Source organism: Centropristis striata, chromosome 23, assembly GCF_030273125.1.
Source record: "Centropristis striata isolate RG_2023a ecotype Rhode Island chromosome 23, C.striata_1.0, whole genome shotgun sequence".
Classification (NCBI taxonomy): Eukaryota; Metazoa; Chordata; class Actinopteri; order Perciformes; family Serranidae; genus Centropristis; species Centropristis striata.
The window spans coordinates 21,442,928-21,455,765 of record NC_081539.1 but is presented as its reverse complement, the minus strand read 5'-3'; the positions used below and the strand labels follow the sequence as shown (position 1 = coordinate 21,455,765).

Here is a 12,838-nt window from a genome sequence, read left to right as displayed (position 1 = left end):
CATCTCTCCATACACAATTTGAAAGATTGTTCATCTTACAAACTGCCTTATGATGTTCTTATTCCCAATCAATATAAGCTTTATGTGCACAGCATGGGAATGAGGGAGAGGGAGTTATTATTTGACGCCAAAGCAATGACTGCTAGGGATGACACTGTGCTAAACTTGGGGGTTAAACTTTCATAAATGTGTGTTTTACAGCCATATAATCATCTAAATCAATGCATAAATGATGCTTAGGCTATTTAAATGCATGGCTGATGAGATATATGAAGCCATATCGTGATAACAAAAAAAATACAGCAATGTTCGGTGATTCATCCACAACTAGACTTCCTTATATCTTACACAAGGGGTCAAGTTTGTTTTTGCACAAGTCGACAGTGCAAAGTAAAAATGAACATGTTTGGGGAGGTAACAAATCAAGTTATTAGGTGTTCCATCCATTACAACTTTCTTCTTTTCAGCCCTCCTCCTCCCATCCTCTCCATCTCCCTGCTCCTCCTCCTCCTCCCATTCTCTCTGTTCCTCTGTTTCTCTTTCCCTCTGCTAATAAATTATGTATGCCATCTCCAACTCACGGAGTGCTGCACTGCTGCACTATCTGTTCTAAATTGCTGCTCTCTCTCTTCCCCATTTCACTCTTCGCCTCTCAATCTCTCCCCTTTACGCCCCCTCTCTTTCTCACTCTTAATCTCTCTCTACTCACTCTCTCACTCTCTCTATATATGCATACACACATACACACACACACACTTGGAAACCCAACTCAACCCCCACCACCTACCCAACCATACACAACTCCTGTCTCTATCGGTAGGACCGGCTCTTCTTTCCCAGAGTTCCTTGCAGCTCAACTCCACCCCGGAGGCTTCGCTTCAGTACTCTGCCAGCTACCATAGCAACCAGACCCTCGCCCTTAGCGACAGCATCTCCGCAGCAACTCCTCAGCGCAGCGGGCAGGTTGGAGGAGCCGTGCACAGCTACAACCAGGTAGGAAACACTGCTGTACACAGATAATGAGCATGCGTTGACGTGTGACGATGATGATGAAAAAGGGGCCATTCATATAAACTTAAGTGTCTGTTCTCAGAAAACTTATACAGCATGCTGGTGTCAATGGATTTTAAATATTTAAATTGCACCTGAAGTGAGTTCTCCACTGTTTAAAATTACAAATGCACTGTACTTTTTTGCTCATTGCAGGCACACTGAGTCACAGTGTTGAGACATATTGTATATGCAGATTTTTTCAGATTCCTTGCTCCTCTGTTATTCCTTCACAGACTGGGTGAACATTCCACCCCTTTTTTCCTACCTCCTTTTTTTTAATGCACTTTTTGCCACAGCATTCTTCTAGCTGCATGCTCTCCGTACCCTCACAGCATGTGGATTCATTTAACGTCGCATTTGGGTCTAGATGATCAGTGTATATAAGTACATATTTATACAGAATCACTTTTTTAGCCATACTGAGGAAGTTTACTCACGATTACTGGCTTTTAAAGCAATCCATTGCGCATTTGGCTGCATCTGGGAGGAGGGGAGAGACAGATTCCTTCAACCTGTTTAGAAGAAGACAGGTAATCAGATGCTCAAACTTCAAAATGAGGGGATGATTAAATGCACACAGAGAAGTCTCAGCAAGTGTCTTGTTTATGAGGACTTGAGATATAAAACTGGAGACAAAGTCACATATTAATCACAGCAGCGTGTTGAAGAAGAGAGAACACCCACCTAATTACTTTCCAGCCTACAGGAGCCAATTATTTCCAATTTTCATGTCCTTAACATATCAATGGTAATGCACGTGCTCTATGCACACAAGCTTACACACACACACAGATGTGTGCTTTCAAACAAACACCCACACATCAGCTAAATCAGCAAGCAGCTGCAGTGCTTCATTAAAAGGTATGGCAAGTGTTTGGGGGCAAGTGTTCCATTTGTGATGGATGGTTATGATCTCAAAGAGGAAATATTTTAGGTCAGTAATTATATAACAGATTATTATTTAAACTCTTTGAGTATATATTTAATGTATCTTATCAAGGACCTGCACAGGCTTTCAGTAAGGTGTGTGTGTGTGTGTGTGTGTGTGTGTGTCTTTGAAAGAGAGAGGTGAAGGAGGTGACCACTGTCTTTGTGAACACATTCATTCATTTCCCTTCTCCAGTCCCACCAAAGCTCATTTCAGAGCTGAGAGAGCTCCCATTCCTTCTCTTAATAAGTAAGAAATACAGGAGGCAAAGCCTGAAAGATAGAAAAACAGATAGACAGGCATATAGATAGATGGGCAGATAAAGCATAAAGGAGTTTTTATTCTGTCTGCATTGTGAATTCTATAATATTTCTTGTCCTGTTTCCCTTGTATTGCAGTTGTCCTGTCCTCTTTTCCCTCCCCCTTCTTCCTTCCCTGTCCTCTCTGCTCACCATCTCTTCGGATGTGAGCATGAGTGTGTGTGTGTGTGTGTGTGTGTGTGTGTGTGTGTGTGTGTGTGTGTATGTATCCTCCTCTCTGATGTTTTTGGCTTGTCAGTGTAATGGGGCCAGTGTTGTCAGCAGGGCTTGCTCATGAATAGCTTTACGCAAACAAACCAGTGCTGCTAGATAGGCAGGTGCAGCTTACATGCATGTGCAATGCATGCAGGTTTTTGTTGGTGTGGGTGCAGGCATGTGCACATGCATTTACAGGGGGGTGTTTTTTATGCACTCAGTGTGTGTGTGTGTGTGTGTGTGTGTGTGTGTGTTTGTGTGTTTGTGTGTGGTGTGTGTGTCCAAAAGTTTGCACAACTGACTATTTCAGGCAGAGTGAGAGAGAAAGTGAAAGGTCTAGCATGTTGCTGCTCTTCTGTAGGGTATTTATAACCCTGAGAGGCCCCGCTTTAATAATGCATGGATACATGGCACCTCAAACATCCCAGTGTTTTACTGAAGGAAAAGAGAAGCAGCACTGCAAGATGACAAAGAATGGGAAGGAGAAAGTGCTCTCCATCACACAGCGTGTCAGGCTTTCTATTTTTTAAGTTAACTCAGCCAACAATTCATCTATACTCATCATTTATTTACCTGGCAAATAACCCATCCATCTGTTTATTCATTTATCTACTCAGCTCCTCATCAGTCTAAAGTTTCTGTCCGTCTCATCTTGATGACTGTAGCACATCTGCAGTGTTGAACACAATCAAGTAACATAACCCATTAACAGGGTTCTTAAACTCAGTTTTGTGGCCTGCATCTCATTAGCTTTAGTTCTCTCACTTGGCTTCATAACCTACTAAACTAGCACAGGGGACTTATATAGGAGATTTTTATGGTGCACACTGTTCTGAATAGTGGCTCAGATCCCGATTAGGACCTCTCACTGGCTGTTTATAGACACTTTTAATAATCCACTCTCTAATAACCCTTTATCCGCTCAAACAAACACATCAAATGACATTGTTTATGTAACACACTTACATGTGCACTTATCATAGGTTCTTTTAACACCTCAAATACCCAAGCATTTTTTAAAGACTGCCACTAATTGCGGTAATCCATGGTAAGCTGTCGTTCCAGCTATGAGAAAGGCTAGGATAAATTACCTGCATATTATGGTGAAAGGATTGATACACGTAAGCACACAATCCCATTAATACTGCTTCTCTTTGCAGTCAGAAAATGGTCAAAAACAGCAGCATTAGTGTATTTTTTTTAAATATATGGCATAAGTCCAGGTTTTCACATTTATAGAGGAAAGAGAATGTCATTTTTGAAGAAACTGAGGTGGAATTGCGGGCTGCTGAGGAGCTGGCACTGAACTGCATCACTGGATGGACAGCCGGGAGCTAAAGGGCATTGTTGAAGAGCTGGAAGCTGGACTGTACTGCTGTATGTATAGTTTGGAGCTGAACAGCACTGCTCGATAAATGGCTAGGAGCTTAATTCCTATATTTGCTTAACTTTGTATGAAGGGGCAGCTGAAGGAGTATGAAGAGTTGTAATAATAGGAAAAGGCATAAATGGGGCAAAATAAAGTGTAGTCAATGAAAGGTGTTTAAAAGAGACTTATAGTTAATTACAATGAGAATGTTAGCACTGTTATGTACAGGGAGTTGTGTGTGTGTCAAGAAAAAAAAATTGAGATCTATAGAAAAGTCAGTGCTCATGAAGCCTACTGTAAGCTCCTATTACAATACCCAAAAAAGTTGAGACTTTGAATTCTGAATTTTATGTATTCTCTTTTTATTTACATTTTTGTGAAATGACAGCATTCTGTTTTAAACAATGGTCTAACCTTTTCTGGAATCAAAATTGTACCTTTTGAGGGTTTTAATTAATTACATTGTTTGTATGAGGACTCTTGTTTTCTAACTCCATCCTACATGTGATGTCACTAGGGATGCTAATTTAGATTTTTTTTTGATAGATAGATAGATAGATAGATAGATAGATAGATAGATAGATAGATAGATAGATAGATAGATAGATAGATAGATAGAATCCACCCAAATGTAATAAGTTGCGTGAGTTTAAGCTGTCCAAAGAGCTACTCCAGTAAAATACTTGTGTGGTTGCATGTCAATGTTTTTGATAATAGTTTAAAGTGTTTTCATTAATAATTCATAATATTTGTTTAATTGGGTTAAAGAGGTAAAAAAAGGAACAGTTGTCACCCACTCTGACTCTCGACATTACATCCATTCATTATGATGGGGGAAAATGCAAGAAAAAAAAATTATTTCAAAAAGTATGAAAGCTCCGCACACAGTGATTCAGATGATGTCTTCTTTGAGCTGAACGGTTTGAATGAAGTTTTTATGCTGAACGAAGTAATTAGTTGCCAAAAACAGGGAAGAATAGGAATTACAAAGACAGAACAAAGATGGATTGTGGCTTTCCATCATGAAACACATTAATATTCTTTGTTGTTTGAAAGGAGTTGACATAAAAATGGATTTATTTATGGAAGTTGGCAGAAAAATTAGACTTGATTTTATAGTTGATTATTCCGAGAAACTGAGGTTGCTGTCAACTGTTAGAGGGAACTCATGATGTGTGGAATCAAACGTGTGGAAGTTGTTGACATTGAGTATCTTTCAGTGTTATTTCAAAAAATTATAGTTTCAAAGTCATCTGTGTAAGAAGGAAGAGAGGAAAAAAATCTGTTTATTCTTGCTGCAGGGTTATTGAGGAGCGTGCTATTAAAAAGTGCATACCCACAGCTGATTCTAAATCGGACCGGTTACTGTAAATTAAGCCATTTTTTTATCTCTGACTTCATGGCCACAGATTTTGACTGTAGCAGTGATTCTCAAGGTATATTTACCTTCCAGGGCTGTTGGATTGGGAGTAAAATTCAGCCAATCTTTTGTAGTTGAGCCAGGTTAAGTTACAGCTTCTATCAGGATTTACTTCTTGTGTGTTGAGATCAGGGCGGATCAGCAACTCATGGTTGAATGCAATACTGTACACTTTCATAAGCACTTCCACATATACACAAGACGTAGACACACAGAGTCAGCATGTTACTAAGTCAAGAACATGTAATACGATAAATGGAAGCTGCCATAGCTCACTGTATAATTTACCTGTTCCTCATCTCACCAATTTTCCTTTTTTTTGGTCTTTATCAGTGTCTCCTTGTCTCTTGCCTGTTTGCCTCCATAAACTGCATGTCACATTTTTTGAAAGAGACTGCTAATCCACTCAGCCCGAGATAAATCACTTTCCATGACCCCTCTGCAAACAAAGCAGCACTGGAACCAAAGGCCTGTTGTCTTCAGCAGACACGCTTTGGCTCATCGCAGAGCAGGAGAATATAACCAGAAACTGGCATTCAGAGCATAATGGGAGATGGTGTGCGTGAGTGTATGTGATGCTATATTTATCCAGCGAAGGTTTGCTGAGCAGGCATGCTATTTTTTTTTTTTTGCTACCAATCTTTCTGCACAATTGCACAGCTGCAAAAATGTACACCTGGAAACTGTTCTGTACAGATGTAGCCTCCTAACTTAACCCCAGCTTGTTTGGGTGTTTGTCCTGATGACACTTTTATGTGTGTTTGCATAGGCGTTAGTACAAGACTGGTTCCTCGAAAATAACAATATAGGGTGCTTGTACAGGCAGCATAATACCACTCATATTTACGTTTTAGACTCTCCTTCACCGCCATCTTGTTGACATAGTAGTGGTGACTGACCGCTACCCTTTTTCGACCAAGGCAGTTCCAGGGCTAATCTAGAACCAGTTCCTCGTTTTAGCAAAAGAACCGGCTCTCGGCCAGGAAAACTGGTTCCAAAACAGCATCAACTCTCTGCTGGTCTTGAACCACGAACCACATACGTCAGGGGCTGGGGGTGGGATTATAGTGTATTTAAACATTCATCATTAATTTGATTTTATTTGTTTAACTGCAATGTGATTGAAACATTAGTGGGCTAACATTAGTGGGCTAGCGTTAGTGGGCTAGCGTTAGTGGGCTAGCGGTAGTGGGCTAGCGGTAGTGGGCTAGCGGTAGTTTATCACAAAGTCTAACATTAACGTCTTACATTCATTGTTAATCAGAGCGTAATTAATGTCCATAGCGACCAAGACAAGCAGAGCATGTGTAGTGTGTAGTACCAGTGGGGGTTTTGGAGGCCAATGAAGGCACACAAAGCCAGGATCAACATTTGTTGAGACCACTTATTATACTTGCTGAGCCGGAGAGAGACGTATAGGCTGCAGACACCAACTGCGAACCAGCCAGCCCACAAAAGAATAAGATTTACTTTGGTCGAAAAGGGGTAGGAGATGCGGTGCTTAAATGGGGGATGTCACACTAGGGGTGGGAGGGAGGAGTCAAACAAACAGCAGACTTTCATCCAGAAGATGTGAAAACAAAAGTAAATCACTTATTACGTAACTTCCTTTTTTTACGTAACTTCCGTGGCTCATGTCACCCTCGTAACTACTTTACTGCTGTGTTTTTTTTACTTTTTTTACTTTTTATAATTCCAGAAAGTTTTTTTCGCCCTAAACATAGAACAGGGGTTTTATAGCCAAAATTCATTGAAACTGCAGCTTTTTTTTGCAACCGTGAGCCATGTGTTGTTATGGGTGGTATTGTAAAAAAAAAGTATATTCTGTCATTTAGGTTGGAGATCTTGTTGGTTTATACTTGTGCTTAAATGTGTATCTGCCTCAATATATAAATTCACAGTCAGACATATGAACAACAAATAAATATGATGATGTGTCACTGTATGAAAATGTGACTATTTATAACATTAATGCGAAGAAACAGAAGGTCTGAGTATTTCGAGTTCTCTGAGAGTAACTACTGTATGCAGTGATGACAGTGCTCCAAGGTGACTCAGTGACTGTGCTTGCATAATGTGGCCTTGTACAACTGCAGCCGTGTCAGGATGGTGATAATGTATTTGAATCCGCTTTACAGCTTTAAGCATCAACATAAGGCTATATGAGACTCAGTGGAGCACTGGCATATGCTCTCCCCTACTGTCTCTGGAGACTAAGGAGAATATATTAGGATCGACCAGCATGTGACGTGTGGTAGGTAGCAGAACTGTGGGAGAGCAAAAATGTTAATTTACTCCGCTGCCCTCCTTTCAGTCTCGCTCAAAATCAAGACTTAGATTGTATGATATTGATAGATTTATAGATTAAACCATAAAAAGTCAGTATGGGTGATTTAATAGCAAATGTCTTCTCTCATAACCAATTCAATTATTTGTGAATATTGCAGTTTATGTAATGACAGATTATAGATATCAAGACATGAATACACTATGGATTGTGTAATTATTCGATCAACTTTGAGTAGCTGGTGCAACAATGCGTTATAAGAAGTGATTTCAGTCAGCCCAACTTTTAGGACTCCATGGCCTGCTTCTGTGAGTCTGTTTGAATCAGCCTCTGTTTTCTGTGGGGATTTCATTACTAGCTGCTCTAGGTTCATCCGGGACTCCTCAAAGGCTTCACTGTACTCATTGTGCATAAAAGATTTTGATGGCCACCCCTCTTTATTCTATTTTATCCAATTTTTCTTAACTCTGTCTCCCCCTTTTTCCTCCTCCCAACTTCTCCATCGCCTGTTAATCACTCCCTCTACTCATCCCATCCCTTCTTCCCTGTCATGACTCTTCTTCCGTCACTTGCTCTGTGTTCCCCCACATCCCCTCAGGTGACATCTAGTCGTGCAGCCCAGCAGCAACCATCACAAACTGGATCAGGGTCAGGTGAGAAACCTCTTTGTTTTTCTTCTCTACTCCTTTTCATCTCTGCTCTTTCAGGTGCATTTTCTTTATAATAAATGAATGTGACAAAGTATGAAGTGCTGTGGATACACAGAGATGACACTTGGGGACACTAATAGAGATGCACAAGCAATGGAACCAAACACTTGCTACTAGCATAATGTTTCCAGAGCTTGCAGTGAGTATAATTTTGTCATGTTAATTCTGCACCCTTTTACGGAGAATTGGGGGTTGTAAGCAGTGGATTTTTAGGCAGAGATAGGAGGTCAACAATAAATGCCACATAGAAGTGGTGTGCATTATCTGCAAGCTGGGGATCTGAAGATTATTTAAGATGCTTTGAGCTCAGCACAGTAAGTAAACCTAATAAAGTGTATAATGGTTCAGAACATTAATGTATGGCTTTCTGAAGTCAATTTCTGTGCTGAACTACACAGATATCCATAAAGTTGGAATAATTTTGTTTTCAGACACAATCCTCTGTTAATTGTGATTTCAAAGTTGTTGTATGGTTGTATAGTTGGTAGATCGGTTGCCCATCGACCCGAAGGTTGGTGGTTTGATCCCATGGCAGCCTACATGTCAAAGTATCCTTCAGCAGAATTTCCAATGGTGGCAGGTGGCACCAGAGCGCCCTGGTAGCCTCAGCCACCAGTATGAATGTGTGTGTGAATGGGTGAATCTGTAGTGTAAAGCGCTTTGGATAATATACGATATATAAGTGCAGGATATTTACTATTTAGAGTTTACCAAGAAAAAGTCCTTTTGTCACAATTATTGCATGGAAAGAGGTAAACAATATTTTATTCCAACTTTATGGGTGACCATGTATATCTCATAAGTTGTTGCAGCAATTTTTGGGTTGATGGCATTTGTTACACCCATTTGTAGGGGTGCACCGATTCTGGCCGATCACCGATCGCCGATTTTTAAAAAGCCTGACCTGCCGATTCCGATTTTGGCCGATACCGATTTTTTTATAACTCACAGCATACACCTTCAGTGTTTGAATCTTATTATATTGAAAAACAATAACACAGCAGTATTTTTCTTTCACAAATAAAGGAAATCACAATGTCTGAGGTAGTTAATAAAATATTGAACTTAAAATAAATAGCAACAATTTACAGGACAAACTAACAAAAGAACTGCAATCATAAATAAAGTGGTTTTTGTTCTGTGCAACATACAGACAACTAGGGACGGCATCGATTTCGAATATTCAAATAGATATATAATATATAAAAATCGAATAGTTCATCATATCTGGAAGAAAAAAAAGTTGTATTACTGGTGCCTTCCACACGGGGGCAGCGTAACATTTGATGATACAGTGTGGCGGCTAGATGCCAAGCTGTAGAAGAAGAAACAAACGGAGGAGAGGGTTTTCCACGGCAGTCTATGGGCGGGATAAGTTAGCCCCCAGAGGGATTTAGAGACTCTGGAGGTGACGTTTACTTTTCGCCGCTGATCATAAACATAGTGATCGTGATTTACCAGCATTGCTAACTGTGCACAGAGTCTCCGGTGCTTGTTGTAAACAAACAGAGATCGCCAAGTAAACACCTGCGCAGCAGCACATACACACTGTACTGCTACAGAGCTAACTGTAGCTAACAGCGGCTCTTCTTAACGAGCCGGCCTCTGGCTCGTTAGCAGCTCGTTAAGAAGATTAAGAAGGAGTCGCTGGATTTGTCTCCAGTCGCTTTCTTGAAAAATAGTTGCTAAGGGGGGGGGGGGGGGGGGGGGGGGGTCTGAAAAGTTGGGGGGGGGGGGGGGGGGGGGGGGGGGTATTATTTAGGTAGATAAGATCGGTTTGACGTAAAGGAATCGGCCGATCAATCGGTGCACCCCTGCCATTTGTAACTGAATTTGGCAAATTGAAAATGGTCCGATGTTCTGTTTTCATATGCTATCAGTATCTTCACTAAAAACTTAAAATTAAACCCACTACAGACAGAAAGAAATGTTTCTCCATTATGGCCCACTTAATTGTTAAGGCACCCCAGCAAAGGTATAGAGTTCCTAGGGGGTATACTTTCCAGGACCCCACCCAGAGACTCTTAAGAATCACTGAGGCATTCTTCTGCTTTCCCCCCTTTATTAAGTTTCCTCTCTCTCCACTGCAGGTATCTACTACTCCAGCTCCACCTTACCCGCCCAGCGTGTCAGTTCCCCTCTGTCTGGAGGAGGAGGCTCGGGATCCGGTTCCCCGGGTAAACTCCAACGCCTGGGATCAGCCTCCGACGCACCGGGGTACTCTACCACTCAGCGCCTGCCTTCCTCCTCCTCTCCAAATAAACAATCTCCTGCTAATCGACTGGCCAAGTCATACAGGTAGAGATTCACAGAAATAATTACTGTATTTAAAACATTAGTCTCATTCATAGGTTTCACAGACAGTGTGAGAGGAGGGATGAATAAACAATGACTGCAAAAGAATAGTATGGTAAAGGAAAGGGAAAATTACCATTTCCTTTTGGCATGCAGTGAATATAAAACACTCACACACAAGCATATTACGGCTTTTATATGTGAAATGGAATGAATCATTTGAAGTCATTATGTTTCATACAAATTATGTTACTTTGCCCATTTGTCTTTCAGCACCACAGTTGCTGTGACAACAGCAGGAGGGGGCGGGTCTCCCCTGAGGGTTGCATCTCCACCCAACTCTACAGCGGCAGGGGGAGGGGCCAGCTCATCATCGTCTCCACTTCACCAGGTACAGCATGCAACACTGTTACACCTGTAGCAAGGAAGTGCATTTTTAATAGATATTTCGATCTTTTTAGGTGCAGCATGCATTCAAATTGCAAATACTACTGCACTGTATGAATGGAACAGAGAATTATGAACTCTAGAGCAGTGATTCCCAACAGAGGGGGCCCGACCCCTCTTGATTTTAAGGGATGTAATAAATCTGATGTGTTAAATATAGATGAGTCAGCATTTTTACATTAGTGGGACAAAAACAACTAAATAAGGGCTACATTAAACGTTTATTCATTTATTTAAATAGAAAAATCACAATAGAAAAGTTTAAAAATAAAGGCTATATCGCGAGAATAAGGACATGTGTAACATCCCTCCGGCAGTATACACAGGTAACCTCACCTAACGGTAACCTCACCTGGCGGTAACATCACCTAGCGGTAACCTCAACTAGCAGTAACCTCACCTAGCGGTAACCTCACCTAACGGTAACCTCACCTGGCGGTAACATCACCTAGCGGTAACCTCAACTAGCAGTAACCTCACCTATCGGTAACCTCACCTATCGGTAACCTCACCTAGCAGTAACCTCACCTAGCGGTAACCTCACCTGGCGGTAACCTCACCTAGCGGTAACCTCACCTAACAACAGGAACACTGAGTTAATGGAAAAACGGCGAAGTGTCAGGGAGATGAAAATGCTGAATATCTCAAAAAGTAAAAAAAGAAAGGGTACCATGAAAGTCACATTGAGTTCGGCTTCATAGAAACAATGGACAATGGGGGGGTCGCCAAAGTTTACAATGGTAAAAATGTGGGTCCCTCAAAAAAAAGGTTGGGAACCACTGCTCTAGAGGACAATCAATATAAAAATAGTTGAATTATGTCTCACACTTGTGCATGTGAGAGCATGACATGGTTCTGGTGTGCACACAGAACCTTTCCCTTCCTCAATTAAGTAAATTGTAGCATCTAGCATAGCATGAGTGTTTTTTTTTTTCTGCAGCCAGTTGGAATCATAAAGTTGGAATCATTTTGTTTTCAAACACAATCCTCTGTTAACTGTAGTTTCATTTCCATTGTGATATAGGTTGGAAGAGATTAATAAAGTTTTGACAAGATATACACTTTTATCTGTCAATAATAAATCACATTGTCACAATAATATCATGGAAAGAGGTAAAAAAAATATATATTTTATTCCAACTTCTTGGGTGACCGGGTATATTTATCACATTGTTTTCTACACAATTAGTAGTTTTTCATTAAAGCAAGTTATTCTACAGACAACAGATTCAGAAAGCAGTTTGACGGTGTCTATTATGCAGCATAGTAGTACAAAGATTATATTTCAAAGCATGGTATTTACAGTGCTAATACCCAGTGTTGTCGTTTATTGAACAGTGCTGTAATTGACAGATGGACCATTCCATTTAAGTATGATATTGTGTTGTCATCCTATTGATTGATGCCAAGCGGCTCTGTGTTCGAGGGATGATTATATTTTTGTCCACTTTGTCAGATCTTTAATCATGACAAATAATGGCGTAGTGCGGCTCCAGAACAATTTTCAGATTGAGTCGTACCTTCAAACAAAAATCTATACAAGTCAGTTTTCGTTCTTTCAGTGGGTTATCTTTTCACATTGCAACTATATAAACCCTGGTTTCTCAGGTTAATTTGTTTTATGCCTATAACTAATATCTCCCACTGTACTATGATTGAAAGTATTTTCTGTGTGGACGTTCTACAAGTAAATTACATTGTTAACTCTGAGTGGTCTGGACATGGTTAATAAATAGTGCCAATTTTAATTTATAACCCTATTTTACAAAAGTTTCCAATTTGGATATAGACCCAGGAGTAAATTGGCAAAGTAA

At 40.5% G+C, this 12,838-nt stretch overlaps 1 protein-coding gene across 1 annotated transcript in view; it reads left to right on the top strand.

Annotated features, from left to right (window-relative positions):
* The window catches only part of ctnnd2a (catenin (cadherin-associated protein), delta 2a), a 272,893-nt gene that overhangs the window by 122,826 nt on the left and 137,229 nt on the right, over nt 1-12,838 (top strand). Inside the window, 4 exon segments of the mRNA XM_059326789.1 lie at nt 821-993; nt 8,171-8,225; nt 10,373-10,580; nt 10,851-10,968. Of these exon segments, the coding sequence (XP_059182772.1) occupies nt 821-993; nt 8,171-8,225; nt 10,373-10,580; nt 10,851-10,968 (554 nt within the window).